Raw genomic sequence first — 22776 nt, forward strand, 5'->3', positions numbered from 1 at the left:
TGAACGCTCACTTGCTTGCCCATCTCCTGCATTGTCTGCACCACGACCGTGGGGACTTGTGAAACCAGCGTGTAACGGCGCCTGGCAGGCAGTAAGTCTCCCTGCTTGGGATGAGGATTCTCACAGCTCAGCGGTCTGGCTTCGTGCCCTTTTCTGAGTGTCCCTGTTTGTTGAAGGCGCCTCATTAATCAGGCCTCTTGACAGAACCAAGAGCCTGACCTTGCTTTCAGCACCCTTCGGATATGATCGACAACTTCATAGGAAAGCCCCTGCCCTGGCTTCAAAATACTCAGACTCTCAAATCCCTGCTCCCCCTGCCAGCTCTCAGGGATCAGACATCTGGACTCTTTCTGTGCTTTCAGATCCCTCGGCTGAGGTTCTGAACCAGGCTGTGGTGCAGAGCCCATCACAGCTGGAGGGTGGCACGGGATGCTTCATGTTCAGTCCTGTAGGGAGCAGAAGTGGGGCGTCTCCAGAGGAGAATTCCCACGGGGATGTGTAGCCCTGGCTGCTGGACCTTTTCTACCTCTCCGCCCTCAGACCTGCTCTCTTTAAAGAGCAGCTCACTTCCCAAATCTTTGTCCTGCGTTTCAAAGATCACTGACTTTCTTTGTAAAGGCAACAAGTGCACAGTTATTTCACTCTTAATATTGTTTATCAAGCCATCTCCCTTGGTTAGACACTGACACCACCAGCTCCAACACCATGCCTTGAATCACCTCTTTATCTGGAGCCCCCGGCACAGCAACAGGCATGCAGAAAGTGTTCATAAAACGTGGGAATGAATGAATGAATGAATGAATGAATGAATGAAAATCTCTTCGCATTATTTTTCCTCCTTTGACACATCTCAGTAAGGGAAATACCCTGTTCCTTTCGTGGTATCCTTTTCACTGCCCCATAAATTTTACATGTTTATTTATTGTTCTATGCAGTGAAAATGTATGTGCCATGGACATAAATCAATGCCATGCACAGAAATCAGTGTGGTTTGTGCACATTTACTTCGTGCCACATGCTGTGCTGGGTTCTAGGAATCCTAAGTGACAGGTTCTGGACACAGGTCACCTTTGGGGTACCCCTGAGCACACTCACTAGCCGTCTGGAATTGGGCAAGTCCCGTGAGTGCTCAGAACCCTAATCTCTCATGCGTGTGTGGTAATGGTGTCCTCCTCAAGGTGGGGGCGAGGAGTGAAGGCTGTGACCCTGTAAGGGGCTGGGCATCCTGTCTGGCACCAGCTAGTATGGTAGTTAAGGACTTCGTCTCCTATTTCTCCAGCATCTCCGACCAGGCAGCGACACATGGTGGGACAAGAAAGCAGAAACCTGAGGAGCTTTGGAGACTTTAAGAGCTAAAAATCTTCTTGAATCATTCGCTCCATCCTCCTAGCTGGTGTAGAAAGCCTAACCCAGCTCCCTCCTGTATATTTCCAGGATGAAAACTAATGAAATGGAGACAGAGGTTCATTACCTCCCAAGTTAGCCCGTTCTATTTGGGGGCAACTATGATGGCTCTGAAGGGTTTATTTGTATTGTGCTCTGGGTGGTCCCACTGTAGATTTTGCTCCTAGGAGGTATGACACGCTAAACAATAGACTTGTGTGTCTCATACTCCTTTTTACTACTCTGTTGAGAGTTCCAAGATTGCTCCCACATCCTGAGTGTTCTTTTTTCCAGCCCGACCATATTCAATCTGTTTGTTTAACACTTCTTTTTGGCAGATGAAACTATGGTCCAGTGGACAATGGCCTGTAGGGTGAAAATCCTCTTCAGTGTGGCAAAGTGGGACCATCTCCCTCCAGTTGAGCACCAGCAGTTCTAGATATTTCTGTGTTTGCAGCCTACTTTCATAAAACAGAATTTTGAGTAGCATACTTGAATGGATCAAAAAGATCAAGATAACACTAAAAAGGTAGGGAGGATGGCATGGCTGTTCACAACCACAGCATAGCAATATCCATAGTCTCCGTAAGGGCGGTGATGGTCATTCCACTGTTCCCTTGGTTTCACCACTTGACTCACATGGCCTGACCAGGCTCTTTTCACATGTATGCATGAGACAAATTTCTTGCATGGCCCAGTAAATAGGAGATCTTCCTTAGGCAACAGGTTCAATTTAAGCTTCTCCTCTCACTCACAGCAAGTCATATCGCGCGCTGTGATGAATTTCAGAGCTCTCTCATGTCCACACTCTGATGGATAGGCAGGATATGTATCCTCAGTTGTAGCAAAAGTCAACTTGTACACATGGGTGGGTCAATGCCAAGGTCTCAGGTGTGTCACTGGTCCAGCATTAGGGCAGCACCATTCAAGGGCTGCAGGTTTACACGTGAGAAGCCTGGGGGACAGAGGGAGCAGGGGACAGTTTGGCTTTTGGCTCCCTGCCTCCTCCCCAACACCCACTGCTTTTGGCCACTAAATATTTATAGGTTGCAGTCAACGCAAGAGCTCATACAGGTACACCACTCACAGGCCCAGAGCTTCCTAACCGCTTCCTCATTCCCAAAAAGCTCTGGAAAAGACCGAAGCTATTCTTTCCTGAAGCACAGCACAAACTGATCACATTAGTAAGCTCTCTCGACAGATGACAGAATGCAATCGCACGTTTTGCAGTGGAAGGGTCTACTCTAATCTTTACTAAGCTCTTTAAAAAATACATTAGTATAAAGCAACACATGTTCGTGTCCCTTGTAAAGAATGAAATGGGGAAAATACAGAAAATGATAAGCATGTCAACCATCATGCCATATCTCAGAGATAGACACTACATATTTCAGCTCCTTTTGTTCCAGTAGTTTTCTGACACGTATAGATCAATATTTGGTTGTCCACAGAACTGGAATCACACCAAATATACCACTCTGTACCCTGATTATTTTTTTTCTTTCTAAGCTTACATTGTGAGCACGTTCATGTGTTGTGAAACATTCTTTAACATCATTATTTCGAATGGTTGGGGAATATTCTACTGTGTGATATACTATAATTCCTTTTACCCAATCCCTATCTTAGAGGAAATTATAATGCTGTACTATTGTATGCCATATTTCATTGAACATCTTTGAGCGTAGATCTTTGACTGTAAGATTCAGGTGGCAGGGTCTAAGTCTGTTTTATCTGCTACTGAGTATTTTGTGTCTAGCACATTGTTAGATGCTCAATGTTTGAATATGGACTGGCCGCCTGTTTGACTATCTCCTTGATTATTTCTTTAGAAGACATTGCCAGTAGGTAGGGTTACATCCTGTATTTTATATGGCAACCCTACCAGTATAAATTATAAGGTCAAACAGCTTAGTATAGTTCTAAAGAGAAGACCTGGGAGGCAAAGCAGGAATTCCAGACTTTGTGGTCCACAGACTGATAAAGTAGAGCCTGCCGATGGTCGTTTTTGCTTTGAAGAATACATTTTGGTATTGGGAAATCAAACGTGGTTCCTGACTTAATAGCTTACAAGGTATCTTAAGTAATGAAGTGGTGTCTACGTGTGGTTCAAATTTGATAACATACTCATTTGTTAATTCCACATACTTAATAAATGTATCCTTCTCTGTGTAATTAAGAACCTCATTATCATTGCACAGATGCTGTCTGCCTGGAACAGGTGAAGTTCATCAATTTAATTTGATCAAACAATTGTCAAGCACCCACTCCACGTGGACCCTGTGCTATGTGCTAGAAGCAGAGAGATGCCTAAGACCCACTCTGACCTCAAGAGCTAGACAGGAAGACCCGAGGACAATTGTACCATGCTAGTGTCTGGCATATGGAGGTGGGTGATGGGTGGATGGTTGGATGGATGGATGAATGGATGAATGCAGTCTGGTGAAGCCATTATCAGTAATACAATTGTGAACCATTCTTTAACATCATTATTTTGAATGGTTAGGAAATATTCACAATGTTGAGGGTGTAGAGATGAAAGGGCAAGAAAGGCTTCCAAAGGGAAGTGACATTTAAATGATGAATAGGAATTTTCCAGGTGGAGAAATAAGAGGAGCTAGCAAAGGCTGTGGGGTTGAAACGTGCGTGGTTGCAAGGGGAAGATGGACAGATGGGCATGGCTGGAGATGAAGTGGTGGGTGGGCAGGAAATGATGGGGAGGGATGCTTGAGTTCATCTTTGGCTGATCATGAATAACTTGTTCAGAAGGTTTGGGCTTCCCCCAAAGTACACCCTCGGATAAAGAGTTGTGTGCATATGGTTTATTTGGAAATTGACCCCAGGAAGTAAGATGAAGGAGTATGGTAGTTAAGTCAGGAGAGGAAGGAAACGGCTCACCGCAGTGACCAGCTGGAGCGCATCTCTAGCGGGGGACCTTCTGAGAAACCATGTAGAACACACCTGATGATTCCCCCACCTAGGGGGAGGAAGCTCAGGTGTTTATCCCCCCAAGTCCTATCACTCACTTGTTGAGGGTGCTTCTGGGGGCGTTAACTCCCAGACACTTCCGCCTTGCCCCAAGCAAGGGCTAAGTTGCAAACCAGAAAAAATGACCTCAGGCAGAGAGCTGCAGGAACCCGCTGGCAGGAACTGGGACCATGCACTGACCTCGGGGATGGAGGGGGTGGGTATAGCTGGGCAGCAGGGGCGTCTGCCGCAAAGCCTAGTGGGTAGCAGGTTAGATCTCAGCGAGGCAACTCTGATTAGACAAGAATAATCCTCTTCCAATGAGTTAACACCATCAGCAGTTCCTGCCTCGGGTGTTCGCTGTTTCCTAAAGCCCGCAATGGACTTCTTTCTTGCTTTTCACATAATTACCACCTTGTTTCTGCTTAAATGTTACCCACTCGGTGAGGTCATCTTTGATGATTCAATCTGCAGTGTGTCTTCCTCCCTGTTTATTCTCTATGATAGCATCTTGATCCTTTCCACGTATATATCGTGTAATAGATATGCATATACCTATATATGTATATGTATGCCTGTGTGTGTATATATATAATATGTCTATATGTGCATATATTTGCTTGATCTTTGGCTATGTGCCTATCTCCCTTATTTGCCACTGTATTCTAGACATCTAGCATGCTGCCTGGCACATAGTACATGCTCAATAAAGGTCTGTTGGGTGAAGGAATAGGGTCCCCCACCTGCCTCATGTCCTTTCTGGCAGAGGAAGTCTCCTCTCCTGTCTCCTCCCTTGCCCTGGGGCTGCGGGGCTGGGGAAGAGCCCTGAGCAGCATGGTGGGGGGTGGGGGGTGGGGGGTGGGGGGCGGGGGGTGGGGGTTGGTTAGTGGCGGTAAAGCTGCCCTCTGCTTGGCCCTGGGAAGGGGAGTCCCAGTCTTGGCACTGAGCACGTAGCCACTTTCTCATCACGGGCATGGGCTCTAGAGAACAGGGCTCCTTTCAGTCACTTCTCTTGGGGCTTAAAATATTTGCCCTCCTTAATGCATTCCTGCCTAGATGCATCTCTTAATCACCTCAAATCCAGGAGTTCAGCCTCACCCGTGTAATTAGTTCCCTGAAAGGTTTAGAACTTTTTGTGGGAGAGCTCGGGGGCCCCTGGGAAGGAAGGATTGCCAGATAAAATCTGTATTTTGCTAAATCTGGCAACCCTACTGGGATTGACCTTGTGGTACGGCTCCGGAGAAGGGGGAGGAGCGTACCCACCCGTCTAAGCTGGCTGGGTGCATAGCACCACCACCTCCCCTGCCCGCCACCGCCCCACAGGCTTCACTGCTGCCCTTCCACTGCCCAGCTGGCTTCTCAGCGGCCAGTGTGACCCCATACACCGTTGAAAAAGACAGCTTGTAGCAAGGTCGCGTCAATGTTCCAAAAATAGCTGAGTGGGCAGAAACCCTGAGCAGATGTCTCCCGCTGTCTCCTTCCTCGTTTCCTGACCTGCCTTCGTGCTTTGAAACACGGGCTTTGAGGAAGACCCATCTGGGCGTGAATTCTGTCTCCATCTTTGCCAGCCACGTGGCTTTGGATTATGAGCTTCACTTCCACAAGCCTCCATGTCCTGAATCTCAAAATAGGTTGATGATAATGGTATATACTACACGGAGTTGTTGTAAGCACACGTGAAATAATGAGAGCAAGGCACTTGGCACCATGTTTTTAAAAAATTAAGCCACACATACATTCCCATGCTTAAATCCATATATATATATATATATATATTTCACAAAATTTGAAAAATTGGAATTTTACGATTAAATTTTTAAAAAATTGCTGCTAGGTATTATCTTAGACCTCATTCATCCATCAGTTTTATCTATTCAAAGAGTTATGAATAAAATTCAAATAGTTGTGCCGAGAGTACGGAAAGGGGAAGAGTCTCGTGAAGCCAACATCACACACAGGCGGATCAGGGACCACATGATGGAGCCCTGTCTTCCTTCCTCACTTGTCATTACCTACCCAGTACTTGCAACTCCATGCTTCCCTTGGGCTTTTGTGCCGTGTTTCCTGGCAACCTGGAAAACTCCGATTTGTCCGTAAGAATTCTGCTGACATATCATCCCTCCCCCATAAAGAATTAACCCTTCTTTCTCCCAAATGCTTCCATTGCTTTTATTAGTGCAGACTCCAAACTCTAGTTCACGTATGCAGTTGCTTATCTGTCTCCTCCAGAGAGTGAGGAGTCTTCCCGAGGCAAGAACTGCCTTATGCATCTTTGTCTCCACAGAATGGGCATCTGTATATCTTGCTCTATGTCAACAGACCCTCAGGTTTATTCAGCCCCAGGAAGAGTTTTCAAAGTCTCCCCTTGGAAAAGAGTGACCAGCCTGATTTTGAAAGCCCTTGATAGCGTCCCCCGATGGACAGTCTTGGGTACCACTACCGCTTTCCAAAAAAGTGGAGTCCAGACTTGTCCTTGAATTACTTGGGACTCTTATTTTGACACCACATCCCAACCCTAGGCTGAGCCCAAGACTGTTACCTCCCAAGGAAGCAGCCTCCAGGCTCTTCCAGTCACCAAGCAAGTCATCTCCTTGTCAGAACAATGAAGCTCCAGCTCTAAAAAGCAGGGTGTTCAGGAGACAGGCTGACGGCCCGATGGAACCTTCTGTCAGCTCTCTGACATTCATGGCATCCCTGTACACCTGACACAGCCTGAGCGTGGCCCAGACATTTATCAGAGAGAACAGGGGGCAACCGTGTGTCCCTCCACTGCCCCCAAGACCACCACCGTTGGTGGGGGTGACAGTCTGTCACGTGCAGTGGATCCGCAAGGAGGGAATAAAAGGGGCACCGCCGACTGACGTCAGAGCTACATATGAGCATTTAGAAGTGCTCGGGGAAATATGTCATTGTCGTGCAGGAGGGCTTTGAGTTAATGGTTAACTTTTAAATCCATGTAGCTCACTCCAGGTTTGAGACTGAAGTTATCGTAAACCCAGTTTAACCTGAGGATGGACAGGGCAGAAAAAAAGTGCAAAAACAAGAGTGCCTATGTAATTCGAATATCTGTCTCCTTAAATCCATGCTGGACGGTCTAACATCATTGCCGGTAGTACAATTAAAAATAGCGGAGTGGGTGTCATGTGCTGTGTTGACTACTCGTATACATTAAATGAGTTTTCTCATTTTACAAATGAGAAAAATGAGACTTGGAAAAGTTAAGAAATGTGCCCCAGGTTATACAATCAGCAAATAGCAGGGCCAGGATTTGAACCCACGTCTGCCAAGGCCAGAGTGCTAACCTAACCTAACCACATGAGTAGACATATTCCTTCCTAAGCGGCTGTGTATTTGGTCAGAACCTCCCATCTGTATGTTTTCTGACGCACACAAAACTGAATGCCTGCTCCAGGTGGAGGAACAGGATATGAATGCCAGACAGATTTTACGGACACAAAATAAGCAATGAAACTGAGGAGGATAAATAACATCCTTAGTGTCCAAGGACTCCTTGTGGGTTGTTTTTCTTGTCCTTTTACACTAAAGTGTGTTCCTGACATTCTCGGACCACAAACTTCCTCCTCTATCAAGAAGTCAGCCCTTCCACCAGCTGGGCACGCAGCCCGAGAGGCTGGGCATGAGAAAAGCTCAAAAGTGGAAGAGTTCACAGCTGTGAGATTTTGAAAATAACCACTCATTCCCGTGTGACACAGATGGGTACCATTTTATGAGGACCTCCCTCCTCCTCATACAATAAGCTGGGTTGCACATCTGCTTTTATTAGCAAACACAAAAATGCGTACAGGATAATTATTCCATTACTTCTTCTCTCTGAGGTAGGGCATGATTTGCACAGGATCACAGGCACCATTTACTGCGCTGTCACTTGGAGCTGGCATCGTGTTAAGGATTCTATTATCTCGTTATCTACACAGCAAGCTTAGGAGGAGCAATCTCAAACCTGGAGCAATCGCAAACCTGGAGTGCGCTATGTGGATTTAAAAGTTAACCGTTAACTCAAACCATTAACAAAGCATTCGCTACGATGTGAATTTTATACACAAGGAAATTGAGACTTAGACGAAGCACCTTGGTTAAGATCATCCAGTAAGTTGCTGAAGCTTGTATTTCAAGGAATCTAAGCCTCTGTGCCCTAATAAACCTAAACTAACGTATACTAACACAGAAGATTGAAACGAATACTAATACATTCTTTAATGCATGACATTTCATGTGCATTACGCATTACAAAGCGCTACCACACAAATGACAATGATATCTAATTCCTAGTGAACTTCTTCTGAGCGTCAGGCTCTGTTGGAAGATCTCTGCCTCACTGCTTCTCAAACTTGACCACGCATTGGAGTCTCCTGGTGGACGTGTTAAAACACAGATTGTTGGCTTCCATCCCAGAGTTTCTGATTCCATAGTAGGTCTGGGGTGGGACCCAAGAAAAACCACAGTTCCATATGAATTAACTCACTGACTATTCATATCAACACTTTCATCCTCATTATGAAGATGAAGAAACCAAGGTCCTGAGGGTTTAGTAGCTTGTCCAAATAAAGAGAAATACACCTTTAATCTTTCATTTGAGCTTCTCTTCTTTAAGCTGAGCCCAGAATAGCTTTATTTCTCTCTTCTTGATACTGAAAGCAAACCCCACCATAGAAGACTAAGGCCCAGGGCCCAGTTTACCCAGCTCAGAGCCATACTGTGAAGTTATTCTGATGTTTTGTCTGGCATATATCCTGGGTTTATTAATATCAAGTGGAGCCCAAATGGTTTAGGAAAAAGCAAGTATTCACCAGCTCCCTTGTCCACACACTTATTCAACCCATTAGCACTAATTAGCTTCTTCTGGGCACTCAGCAGAGTTCTAGACAACAGGAATGAGTCTCAGAAAAAAGAAGATAAGCTTCCAGAACTAAGCATAGGGCTGGGAAGCAAGGTCTAAATGACAGCCGTCATTGGAAATTCGACCAATGGACCAGGTAGGCAAGCAGGTTTGCATGGGCTACAGATATGATGACGATAATCATAATGGTCATCACAATAATTGTCATAGGCCAGGTTCTCTGGAAAGGGACTCTGAGTGGAGACCTGCACGCAGAATGTTTATTGGGAAGTACTCTCAGGAACAGCATCTGCAAAGCAGTGAGGGAAGCAGAACTGGGCAGTGAGAGAAGTAGAGCTGTGGTGCAGCTGCAAGAGATGCTCTAATCAGTCCCATAAGGAGCTCCAAAGATGGGCTAGCCCTTCAGAGCTCTCTCTATTGAGGCAAGGGGACTGGGCTTCTGTAGCCGTGCATTCAGCAGTGATTAGATGGGGGCTGCCCGAGCAAGGGGCAGAAAACCTTGAGCAAGGCAGCTCCCTTCCGCTGAGGACTATTACTGGGGAGGGTTACAGCCATCAGTCATCAGTAGCCAATGCTCCTGCCATCTCGGGGAAATGAGTACCTCAGTCCTGAAGGGCGTACTAGGTGGCACATCACGGCATCCACTAGTTTTATTAGGTAACATTTTTTGAGTACTTAACTAGGTTCAGGCACTGTTTAAATGTTTTACACATATTGATTCATTCAAGCCTCCTCATACTATGAGATAAGCATAATAACTATATTATACATGAGGAAACGAAAGCACAGCTGAGTAATAAGCCAGAGAAATCAGGATTCAAACTCAGGAAGTCTGTTCCAAAGACTGAATGCTTAACAATGGTTAACTATCTCTCTTGACTCTCTTGACTCTCATGGTGGGGGCGAACGGTGGGGGGAGTTGGTGCTGGTAAGGAGAGTGATAGGTAAGGAGGTTTTCATCTAGGAGATAAAGATTGGCAGCATCTCAAGAAAGCACAGGATCACCAAGGAAGGTGGACAGGGCCTTAGAAACCATTGGGTCTATCTCATTTTACTGAAGAAATATTGACTGTATCTCATTTTACAGAAGAAACATCTGGTCTACCTTATTTTACAGAAAAACCTAAGGCACAAGATGGGAAAGGGCTTATCCAGGGTTGCACTGTGATGCTGTCAGACCAAAGGATAGAGCCCTGGATGCCTGAATATCTGGCATTCAGGCATCCAGGACTGTAATTGCTCTAATGAGAGAAGTTGAAGGACACTCTGGAACACAGCCATCCCTCAATCACCCAGCTTCCACACTGACCTGCTCCAATCTATTCACCCTTCAGCAACACAGGATCTTATAAAAATGTCAACCATGAGTTAAATCTCTGCTCAGAACCCTCTTCTGACTCCGCGTGGCTTTTAGGATAAGGATAAGGATAAAATTGTCAGCATGGCTGCTGTGTGGTTCTCCATCTCCCAGTCCCTCACTGCCCCTTTTTCCTCTATTCTTCTCCTCTCTTGCCACACTCTGGTCAGTTTCTTGAATGTACCCGGAAAACCTTGAGCAAGGCAGCTCCCTAATAATTCCACATTATTGCCCATTCTCATAGCCTCCTTCCCCTCCTCCCTTCACTCTTTCACCCCCTCAGCTCCTCCTCATCCTGAAATACCAGTTCTAAGTTTAGTTCCTAGTACAGTCATCTCTGATTCCCTAGACCAGGTGCTCAGGTCCCATGTGCTATGGTCTCAGCACCATCTCCTCCTCCCTTAGTACCTGTCACCACTGTCATCAATGATTCATGTGTCCCTGGTAAATATGTATTATATTCACAAGACTGCAGGCTTCAGGATGGTGGGATCAGGCCTATGTTGCTCATTCTTATATACCCAGAGACTAATGAAGTTATCCTCAGGGCTGCTACTAGATAGATGAAGAAAGAAAGAGAGAGAGGGAGGGAAGAAAGGAAGGAGGGAGGAAGGAAGGAGGAAGGAAGGAAGGAAGGGAGGGCGAAGGCGGGGAGAGAGAAAAAGAGAAAGGAAGGAAGGAAGAAGGAAAGACGGAAGGAAAGAGAAAAAAGATAAAAGCAAGGGAGGAAGGAGAGAAAGAAGAGAGAGGGAAGAACAGAGACAGAAAGGTACAGAGGAAGAGAAAAAGGAGCAAGAGATAGAGATACAGACAGAGAAACAGGCAGAAAGATAGACAAAGAGATAGAAAGAGAGCCAAGCAGAGAGATGAGAGAGATGAGAGACAGAGACAGGGGCTGGGGGTGGGGAGGGAGGGGAATCATGACCAAGTTTGGTGGGGGTGGGTGGGAAGAATGGGGGGGCGGGGTGGGAGGAGGACTCCAGGTCATGTGAGGAAAGGTGGGGTTGAATGTTCATCTGTGTATCAGGTCATACCGCTGAGGGGCCCGAGCACATTTAGAGCAGGGGATGAGTGGGGGATTCTGTTGAGTTTCTCGTGGAGTGAGCTGTGAGCTGCAGGATGGACACCATCCGAGGGACCAGTGGCCAGCAGGGTGGGTAGAGTACCCAGGACCATGGCTGGTGGGTACCCATACCTGGTGGGTACCCATGAGAACAGACGAGGCTGCTGCTTGCTACACATCTCATTCTCTCCCAGCTGAGCTGATTTTTTTTCACCCTAATATGGGCAGTAATATTCTGAAAAGCAACTGTGGCCTTTTGGATGTGTTGCTGGGGAAGCGGGCGGGCCCCTGGGGTTGTATAAACTCAGCAAAGTCTAGTCTGTGTATTTGGAGTTCCTGGCGCATGTCCAAGACCTGGAACTATGGAGGTAAATCTTCTTGAGGTCTAATTATGTCTTAGGTGTTTTAGGGAAGTGATGTTTGAAAAGGGGCTTATGTGACAACCCCACTAATTCATGAGATCACTGTGCAGCCTCCTGTCAGGGAAGATAAACAAAGGATGCTGAGATCGGCTTTATCTGCCTCTTGCTCCAAGTTCCAACAACCAGCCGCCAATTGACTGTCCTATTTGCTGCTCTCTTGCTTCTGGCTATAAGGGCCAGAGTGGCACTGAGTAATATTTTCTAACCAGATAGATAATAATATGATGATAATAGTAATAGTAATAACAGCAGCTGACACTTGAGTTTCCTCTATGGCAGCTAGCTTGCAAAGCCCATTCCATAATCCTCTTTTTTTAAAAATTAATTAATTTATTTATTTTTGGCTGCGTTGGGTCTTTGTTGCTGCGCGCAGGCTTTCTCTAGTTGCGGTGAGCGGGGGCTACTCTTCATTGTGGTGCGTGGGCTTCTCATTGAGGTGGCTTCTCTTGTTGCGGAGCACGGGCTCTAGGCGTGCGTGCTCGGTAGTTGTGGCTCGCGGGCTTTAGAGCCCAGGCTCAGTAGTTTTGTGGCCCATGGGCTTAGCTGCTCCGCAGCATGTGGGATCTTCCTGGACCAGGGCTCGAACCCTTGTCCCCTGCATTGGCAGGTGGATTCTTAACCACTGCACCACCAGGGAAGTCCCCATAATCCTCTTTTAGAACACCATACAAAAACTGAGATAGGTATTATACCCATTTTTAACAGATGAAGAAACAAGATCCAATGAAGTTAAAGTACTTGTTCAAGGTCTCTCACCTGGAAAATAGAGAAGCTAGGATGAAAACCAGCTCTGACTTTGGAATCTGGGTCCTTTAAGTTCTATACTGTCTTCAAAATTAACTTGAATGCTGCCTTTTGGCCCCTTTCTTCCTCCATTTCCTCTACAAATATTTATCAGGTAACCCCAGTGTGCTGGGCAGTGGGCTCTGTGCTCAGGATACAGGGACAAAGAGATCGCACCATCCCCGCCTTCGTGGACATGGCAACCTAGGGCTTATTTCCAGCTGGATCGTTAACGTCAAGGGCAGCTTCAGCACTAAATCTGCCTGGTTCTTTGAAAGGATGGTCTTGTCAACAGAGGATGCTCCCCTCCTCCTGAAGACAGCTCAGCTCTCCTGAGTAACCCCAGGTTGTCCTCAGCTCCTAGGGAAGGAAGCTCACCAACAAAACCCATAGCATGGAATCTATTCCACTCCATTCTAAGCAGAAGCACGACTTCTCTGAGCATGGCCTCCCAGTACTTAAAAACATGGGCTCTGTATTCAAAGGGACCCAAGTTCACACGCCAGTTCATCCTCTCCATGGTTGTGTGACCTGAAGCAAGTAACTTAACCTCTCTGTGTGTCAGTTTCCTCTGTTAAAAGGGGGATGTAATAGTATCTACCTCACAGACAGTGTATGGAAATTACTGGACTCCATCTATTTTAGTTTTTATTCCCTCATGAGCTGATACATATGTTCAACAAATATTGAGCGAATGAATCCTGTCTCAGAGGCCTAATGTAACCTTTATAATATTTATAATAAAGATAGTTTCTTTGGCTCAGTCATGACTTACTGTAAAGGAGTTAAAAGCAACTGGAATAAAGATCACGTGAGGCTTTTACGGACAGAGACCTAGCTTGGAAGAAATGTTTTTAGATATATTTTTTCTTAACCTAAGGCATATTGCTGACTTGTGAGGAGTCAGGCACTGGCTGCCAGCATCAGAGGTTTCTGGAAGCAGGGAGGTGGGGCCTTGGTCCATGACACGTCTCTGCAGCATCTTTGACATTTAGGAGGGTGAGGGCCTGTTTCCTGGGGTGAGCAGTTATGGAATAAGGGTCTTAACCATTCCAGGGAGTCCCCAGGCCACAGCCCTTCCTGCTGATGCCGAGAGGCAGTTAATCCTCGTCTCTTGGATTATTCATGAAGGATACGACAGAGGCACTTTGTCCTCTTTAAATTTTCAGAGGTTCTGTTTCCTAGCGTTGCAGGCCCCTGGGGACCAGGAGGTCTTGCTATAGTGAAGACTCTCTGGTCCAGGGCACGGGGTGGGGCGGGCAGAAGACAGGAGGGGAGGTGCAGACGATTCCGAGGCCACTGCTGTGGGGTCGTCTCAAGAGCACTGGATTGGGAGTTCCTGGCCCTGGAGTTTAAGTTCACATTTGACCTTTTCTCCTAATGGACATTGCAGGCTTGGGAACAACACTGAAATTCTGAATCTGGGAAATTACAATAGCTCATTTTAGCCGGGTGTTTATCATGTGCAAGCACTGCTCCAAGTACACAGGTGCCACCTGAGGCTAGCCCTGATGTCACCCCACTTTACAAATGAGGAAGTAGAGCCTTAGAGGGGTTGGGAAGATGGAGCTGGGATTAAGCCCAGGGAGTCTGGCTCTAGAGCTCGTGATCTGAACTCTTCACTGCCACGTACTCTCCCACGGGGAGGGTTGTTATGAGGGCTAGATGAATAACGTTTTCAACAGCTAGTGTGCAACAAAACTTGGTGTCTTTGTCTCCTTCCAGCTCTGAGATCTCATGCATGCACCCTCTATTTGGAGTGCTGAAGGGTACAGACTGAGCATAGCTGTACCATGGGATGATGGGGGGTGGGGAGACAGCCCCAGGGCCATGAAAAGGAGGCCACGTTCAATTAATAATGCACACTGGATGCAGACGGAAAACTCAGAAGAATATTCAGAATGTGGGACGGCATGAGCTAGACTGCCAAAGATTGCTTACTAGACTGAAATTTACAAGATCCCTAGGAATGAGTTTTTTTCTGAGATTAACTCAATGATGGGGCCCTCCTTAGCTCAGCAAATAACTTTTCCAGAACATAAAAAAAATGGCTTGCAACAGCTTTGGATTCACAAATGTTTTACTGCATTTATGATGTGGCAGGAATGAATCACAGGATTTCAAACATGAGGCATCTTGAAGGAGACTTAACCATGATTTGGGGGTTGCTGACTTGAGTAGCTGGGTAGATGTTGGTGCTGTTCATGATCGCAATGGTTCTGTTTTCAACAAACTGTTCTCCTATAGTGATTTTGCAGATGGCCGTGTCTTTTCTGCTGACATGGAATGACTCTCCAATATGTCCCATTCCTCCAGCACACTAAGGATTCCTGCTCACCCCATGCTTTCCCAGTTTCGTGTTAGAATAGTGTATGGTTAATGATGTATGGTTAAGCCATTCAGGGAGGACCCCCAACGCGTGAGCCCTTATATAGGGTCGGGGCGGGGGTTGGGGGGTGCTCATGATGCGCCCCTGTAGATTCTGTCCCTCCCTCTGTGGTATCTCCTTGGAAGTGATTTGAATGACACTGGGAAATGCCCCATCCATAATGAAAAGAATTTAATAATTGAGTGGTAGCCGTTTAACTCTGTCTGAAAGTTAAATTCTGCTTTCCTTTCCAAGATCTGTGGCCCATCTCTGTTCTCTCTGTTCAGATGAGATGATGAAAAAGGTCAAAGGGCTCTGAAAGCCCGGAAAGCATCAAATGTCAGACATGGATGCAAATATCCACACAGTAACAGTAAGGTTATTCTCCAGAAATGGAGCACACCCCCAGTTAAGATGCTCAAAGTCATGGTAGCTTGTTAATGGGGTTGGCAGCAAAACCCTCTATGGAAGTCCCCGACAAGAGCCCCACTTGCTTATGTATTTTCTTACTTTTCCTTTATGAGATTGTAAGGAATCTTCAACCAGGTTCTAAAGATTTCATTAGTGGCGTTATTGTCTTACACCATCTGGCCGTGCTACTGTCAGAGGAAATCAACAGTGTCTTCAGAGATGTGACAGAGCAGTGTTGACACTTGGGCAATTCCAATGAGAAAGTGACTGGCTCTGGATTGAATTATTTTCCTGTAATATATTAAAGTTTCCTTCCATATTACAGTTTAGGCTGGCATTTCTCACTTCCTATCTGCACATTTCCCATCACAGCCTTTGATAAAAATCAGACAGAAGTCTTGGTGCCATTACAACTGCACACTTTATACGAACTCAGTTTAGGAAACTTTATCCTAATTAGGTTGAACTTTCTTTGTCATCATCATCAAATTAGGAAACATGTACCCAGGCCATAGTCTCTTGGCTCTTTGAAATGTCTGTAGTTGGCACTAAGGTAGAAGATGAACAGATATATGTTGAATGAATGTATAAATGAAGGAATGAATGATTGGGTTGTCAAGTGGAAAGAGAATAGATTTTAGAATCAGCCAGATTAGGGTGTGAATCCTAGTTCTGTTCCTTGTTACTTGTGTTTTCTTCAGGCCTCTGTGGGCTTTCCACACTGGGAAGGGAGGCAGCCCAGAGAAAGTGGCTGTATCCGTTTTCTATTGCTGCTGCAACAAATTACCACCAAATAAACAAAGCCAATTTATTCTATTAGAGTTTTATACTGTAATAGGATAAGTAAGAATGTAATCTGTATTACATTATATACAGATGTATTATATTACAGTTCTGGAGATCAGAAGTCCAAAATGGTTTTTTGTTTTTTTTTGTTTTTTTGTTTTCTGGCCACGCTGCGTGGCTTGTGGAATCTTAGTTCCCTGACCAGGGATCGAACCCAGGCCCCCTGCAGTGGAATCGCAGAGTCCTAACCACTGGACTGCCAGGGAATTCCCCCAAATGGGTTTCACTCGGCTAAAGTCAAGGTTTTAGCAGGGCTGTGTTCCTTCTGGAAGCTCCAGGGGAGAATCCCTTTCCTTATCTCTTTCAGCATCTAGAGACTGCCCACATGTCTTGGCTTATGGTCTCTTCCTCCATCATTAAAGCCAGCAGGATAACATCTCTGAGTCTCTTTCTGACTCTTCTCCCTCCCTCTTCCATCTTTTAGGACCCTTGTGGGTACATCGGACCCACCTGGATAATCCAGGATGGTCTCTCCATCTCAAGGTCCTTTCCTTAATCACATCTGCACAATTCCTTTTGCCATGTAAGGGATTAGGACATAGATGTCTGAGGGGTGTGTGTGGGGGGAAGGGAATCACCCTGCCTACCACAGCAACTGCACCAGACTTCTCCAACAGTGATGGGAAGCAGTTCCACACCTCTCCAGGGTATCACAGATAATGCATCAAAAGTACTCCCCAGGGAACTCCCCCCATCATGAGAGCCGTGGCTGGTTGTCTTCTTGGGAGGAGTCTAGTTCTGCCCGGGGGCGACTCGCTGGTCTTTCCACCGTGGGGAGGTGAAATGGTCTGGGCTCCCTTTAGAACTTGTTGGGTTTTGTAAGACAGTGTCAACTCCGCCTCAGCTTGCTTGAGCATTCACATACATGGTTACGCACTTGGCCAAAAAACTTTCCTCTCACGGAAACCTTGAATTCCGTGCTGGCATACCACCTAGCAAATCTTGGTTGGAAAAACGTTATTTAAGGAGACCCACCCACCTGAGAGCTGGGCAGTCCAACCACACCCTTCAACTGTCCATGGATTAAGCCAGACCACATCCTTTTTGGCCTAGGGTATTTGCTTTTGCTAAATGTTGCATTACTTCGGTGCTATTAGGCTACATTACAAGCACAGCATAAGAGAAGGCATCACAGGAATTGCATTTATTGTAACCGCTTTGTTGATGGATGCTCATTGCTTGCCAGCATACATTTCTTATGAGAAACCACAGAGAAAGATTCCCCCAGTCTTAAAACCCAGACTAGTTATGGTTTTCCTAATAACTGGTTTATTTCCATCAAATCAACATTAGTGCACGTGACTGATCATTTTTCTCTTTGCACAACTCACTGTTAGGAAGCAAGAGCCTTCAACAAAGCTTTAGCACATCAAAGCCTGCAATACTTGCACCAGCTTAGTTACCTACCCTCATTGTCCCTTTTCCCCAGTTCCTTCATCCGTTTCACATTTTATTTCTTACTGTTGTAGTGTCTGTGAGCTCAGAACAAGGCATGATAAGAACTTTTGTCATTTTCCAAGACTGTTTTTCTCTTTTGTGAGACCCATGTCCCTGATGCATTTCTCTTGGTTCCAAGAACAAACTCAAACAAACAAAAAAAAATCAAAACATGAAACGAAACGTCATCAGTGCCAATGTTTCAACATAGACTCTCAGCAGAACTGAGTCCAGCCCCGTTGTAAAGCCTGGCGCTTACGTCGATAACATGAAAACAGGCCTCTCACGTTTTGTATGCTGAGCACACCAAGCTCCTAAATGCCAGCATTCTAAATGGCTTGCTTGCAGTTAATAGATTCACTGGCACCAAAATCCATTTCTTTTCCGAGGGATATTTTAACTTTTATCGTATCTTTACTCATGGTCAAAAGACATTGGCAAATTTGCTAAAGTGATCGACGAGACTCCTCTTAAAGCATTCCTAAAGTTTCACGTCTTTGCCTTCACATTTTTGTATGTGAGCTTGTCTTCTTGGAAAGGAAAACCGGAAATGTGCTTTACGCTATGTAGGGTTTTGGTAGTTGTAGAAAGCCAAGGTAAACAAAAAAAAAATCAATGTTAGTAGAACCTCCAGTGAAAACATCTTCAAGATACACCTAACCTAAGAGTTCATCTCTTGAGTTCATCAAACCACAGAATCCCAACACCAAGAACCTCTCACACCAGATACTGGATGGTGTATCTGGACCTTCTCTTTTTAATCTCTATCCCCATAAAGTCCAAGACATAGTATGTATTCGATACATAATTGTTGAATTAATGAGTAATGTCTCCTACTCTCAAAGAGTTCTCCTCCAACCCCAGTAGACCATGATGGGAACACAGCACTTGCCATGGGGCAGGTGTGCAATACATATGGAGTGACTGGTACTGAGACCCATCCAAACCATGGAAGAAATCTCTGCCATCCCTTAGCTCCAGAGCAGCGATTTTAGTTTCCATTATTTCCCCCCTTGTCAAAAACACACCTTACAGATGACATTCACATAGGCAACCACTCTCATGGGTAGACTTGGGTTAAAGTGTAATTCCTATTGTGCTAGGACAATCTCTGTCTACCTCGCTCCCACTCAAGAAAATATATCAGAACACAAATGAATAAGGATGCCATTACTATGGGAAGTATCACGAATTCGTGGCAACTTACTGAAAAAGTAAATCATCCGCCATTTTGGTGTTTCAGATAATGTTAGTAGTACATGACTTATGAAGCGTCTCACAATGATTGACATAACTGCTCACTGAGATACCAAGAATGAGACTGCTTCTCTACAGAATCCATCTCTGAGACACACTGAGTCCTAACACGCCATCTTGGAGACCTTTCCAAACTCCAGGGAAACCATTTCTGAGGCTCATCCTACCCCACAACGCAATCATCTGTACGAATTCCACCATCCGTGTGAGCTTCACCGGAACCATAGCGATCATCCCTACGAATGGACACAGCTCACACAGGAATCTCATCATCAACTGGGTGTCACTCCACTTCCTCCATTCCGACCTTGGGGAGGAGGACTCACAAGCAGCCCACTTACCACGCCGCCGCCAGCAGAGTGTACGAGCACAGACATCCCTTCTCGCAGGTTGGCAACTTCAAAGAGCATCATGTAGGCTGTGACAAAGTTCACAGGGAATGCAGCAGCCTCGGAGAAGCTCATGTCATCTGGGACCTTGTAGACGAATTCCACTGGTGTGCAGACCACCTCTGCCCAGGCATTGTAATTGACAAATGCCATGACACGGTCCCCGATCTGGGAATAGGGAAGCACAGAGTTAGTGGAGGTTTCTTAATCTTTTCTGAAAGATTTCTCAAATATTCTTAAGAATCTGATGAAAACTATAGAGTCCTTCCCAGAAAAAAAAGAAACCCAAAACCCTCAAATATGCACACCCTCACCTCACCTGCCTTTCAAGGCATTTGTGGACACTTTTTTTTTTTCTTTAAATGAGAAACCATTTTTTCCATTTATTTATTTATTTATTGGCTGTGTCGAGTCTTAGTTGCGGCAGGCAGGATCTTTCATTGCAGCACGCGAGCTCTTCGTTGTGGCGCGTGGGCTTCTCTCTAGTTGTGGCACGCAGCCTTCTCTCTTCTAGTTGTGGCGAGTGGGCTCCAGAGTGCACAGGCTCAGTAGTTGCCGCACGTGGGCTTAGTTGCCCCGTGGCATGTGGGATCTTAGTTCCCCAACCAGGGATCGAACCGGTGTCCCCTGCCCTGGAAGGTGGATTCTTAACCCCTGGACCACCAGGGAAGTCCCTGTGGATGCTCTTGAAGTCCATCTGTCCAAGCTTCCCAGGGGCCATGGAAGCCAGGGACTCTACCCCTCTTCTGGAGCATAAATATATCGATACAACGTGCATCACGTCACGTGCCGTGGAATGTTAGTGTGGGAAGGTCATATTACTGATTCAGCCTCTCATCTGATCTCCCTGTTTGGGAACTGGGAAGGTCAGAGGGGCTAGGAGTCAAATCTACTCTCGGCTATTCTCTCCCACCCCACATAGATTCCCTGCCAGGTTAGTTCACTGTGGTATTTGCATCAATGGATTACCGATTACATTGGATGTGAAACGTGGTCCATCAGAGGAGCCATGTAAATCTAAGTGCAGGAGATTGAACAAGAGCAACCAGGCTTAGAGTGAAATAGGAGAATGCCATCGGGTGTGAGGAATAACAACTAACGTTTATTGCACATGTATTGTATGGCAGACATTGTCCTAAGGCTGTCACATGCTTTACCTCATGATTAGATGAGGCAGGGCTGAATACTGTGGTTTTTTTTTTATCAGTGGTTTACATAGCCAGACACCATTCAAAAAAAAGAAAAAAAGCAGTCTTCCCTTTAAAGTGGTTATAATCATATGCTAAGTTTTTTTCATAGCATATCATTATTAAAGGTAAATACAAAGTAAACTATCACTGACAGCTTACATGAGCTGCCAAGTACTAGTTCAATTGAACCATTCTGCTATTTGATGTTAGTTGCTTATACTATAACTTTTAAATGCAATATTCAAATTGCTGTGGTCATAGTGATTTCTCAGTAAATTAACGGCTTTCATATATGTGTGTTTTAGTGTATATATATTTTTATGATGGACTCTACTGTTTTATTTTCTCTCTAGTTTAGGATTTCTCTTTCACCCCTGCTCAAAAACAACAACAAAAGCCTCCTATGAGATGGGTTTTGTTACAGCCCCATATTACAGATGAATGATCATAGGTTTTACAGACATTTAAACTGAGGCAAAGAGAGATTAAAGCACATGCCCAAAGTCATGTAGCCAAAGAGTAGCTGTACTGGGATGTGAATCTAGGTAGGCTGACTCCAGATACAAATAGTTAACTCATTACAACTAAGTGCTACAAAGGAGACATAAAGTTATATAAGGGTGTACAACAGGGGAACCTACCAAGTCTGGGAATATTAGTCTAACTCTTTAAATCTCAGTTTTCTCAGCTTTTAAATGGGTATAATGTTAGGAACAGGTCCTTATGAAGATTAAATGACATAATATGAATGCAATCCACTTGGCACGGTTCCTGATCTCATGGAATTCACAGCTGAATGATCAAAAGCTAAATATCGACCCACTGAGTTTCATGAAGCAGAGGAACAGCTGTCTAATGAAGGAACTGATGGGTAGGAGAGGCTGTCTCATTGGCAGTGAGTGTCCCCGTCTCTGGAAGCGTTAAAAACCAAATGATGATGTCAGGAATATCATCTCAGATGCCCTAGCGTGGACCAGAGGGTCTCTAGGTTCCAACACTGGCATCCTCTTCTGCACAGAATCATGCAAGCCCAAAGATCCGTAACACCACAGAGTAGCTGATGGCCTCCGATGTCAACAGAGTGTATGACAAGAGTATTTCAGCCACCTTGACAGTGATGGTCGTGCCGTCACAGACCACCTTGACAGTGATGGTCATAGCCAGCCCAGCAGGGCTGACTGCTCCAGACTTCTTGTTTCACTATCAAAATGGCAAAAAGAGGATCAACCATCAGATCAGCAGCCCCAGTCTCAGAGTCCAGCGGTGGGGAACCATTTTTTTTTTTTTTTTAAACATCCGATTCACCTCATTACTTGATTCTGTTTAAAAAAACGAAATTAGTCCTGGGCGACTGAGCCCAAATTATTCCTTTACTGCTGAGCCTCTGGCAACAACTTTTCAAGGCTCCCTTGCAATCCATCAAGCCAAGAGAGCTATTCAGTGTGTTGCCGTGTGGAATTCCATCTCCAACATGATTGAAAATTTTAAGTCAAAATTATAGAGGGCCTATTAGTATTGGTTTTCTCCCAAATCACACCCTGACTGGAAAGCTGTAGGTGGCTACTTTTATTTGTTTGCGCAGCTGAAAGTGCTGGAGGAGGGTGGAGGGGGTGATGGATCGGTTTGACAACAGCAAGTCAGGGCTAACTAGCAGAAGAAAGATCACATATAAGGGAAACAATACATACAATCAAGCACAGTGATTCCTCTCTCTAAACTAAGGCCAACAACATCCTTATCTGCTGTTACAGTCTAAAATGATGGGTTATTTATCCAACGCTCAAGATGAATAGCGCGAACGGTAGGATCTTTTCCTTTGGGACCACGTGGAGGAGCGAAGAGCAGACCATAGTGCTTACGTGCAGCACTTTCAGGGGGAGACGGTGCTGCCGGGTGAGGTTAGATTGCTCACCTGGGGACAGAAAATGTAAAGTCATAGGAAAGAAAAGAAAAAGCGCATATACTTCTCTCTCAGCGTTTTTCTGCCATGTTATCTGGAAACCACCGACGAAAAGGCGGATGAGCGGGATGAGATTTCCAGACGT

General features: G+C 45.5%; 1 protein-coding gene and 1 non-coding gene across 2 annotated transcripts in view; one reads left to right on the plus strand and one right to left on the minus strand.

The window, feature by feature from the left end:
- The window catches only part of VAT1L (vesicle amine transport 1 like), a 150381-nt gene that overhangs the window by 96814 nt on the left and 30791 nt on the right, over window positions 1-22776 (minus strand). The window contains exon 3 of the mRNA XM_068529008.1: window positions 19494-19709. Within this exon, the coding sequence (XP_068385109.1) occupies window positions 19494-19709 (216 nt within the window). The remainder of the gene's footprint in view (window positions 1-19493; window positions 19710-22776) is intronic.
- Window positions 20715-20868, plus strand: LOC137754040 (small nucleolar RNA SNORA15). The gene has a single exon (XR_011071718.1). It is a non-coding gene; the product is annotated as a small nucleolar RNA SNORA15 (small nucleolar RNA).

This window comes from Eschrichtius robustus, chromosome 19, assembly GCF_028021215.1.
Source record: "Eschrichtius robustus isolate mEscRob2 chromosome 19, mEscRob2.pri, whole genome shotgun sequence".
NCBI lineage: Eukaryota > Metazoa > Chordata > Mammalia > Artiodactyla > Eschrichtiidae > Eschrichtius > Eschrichtius robustus.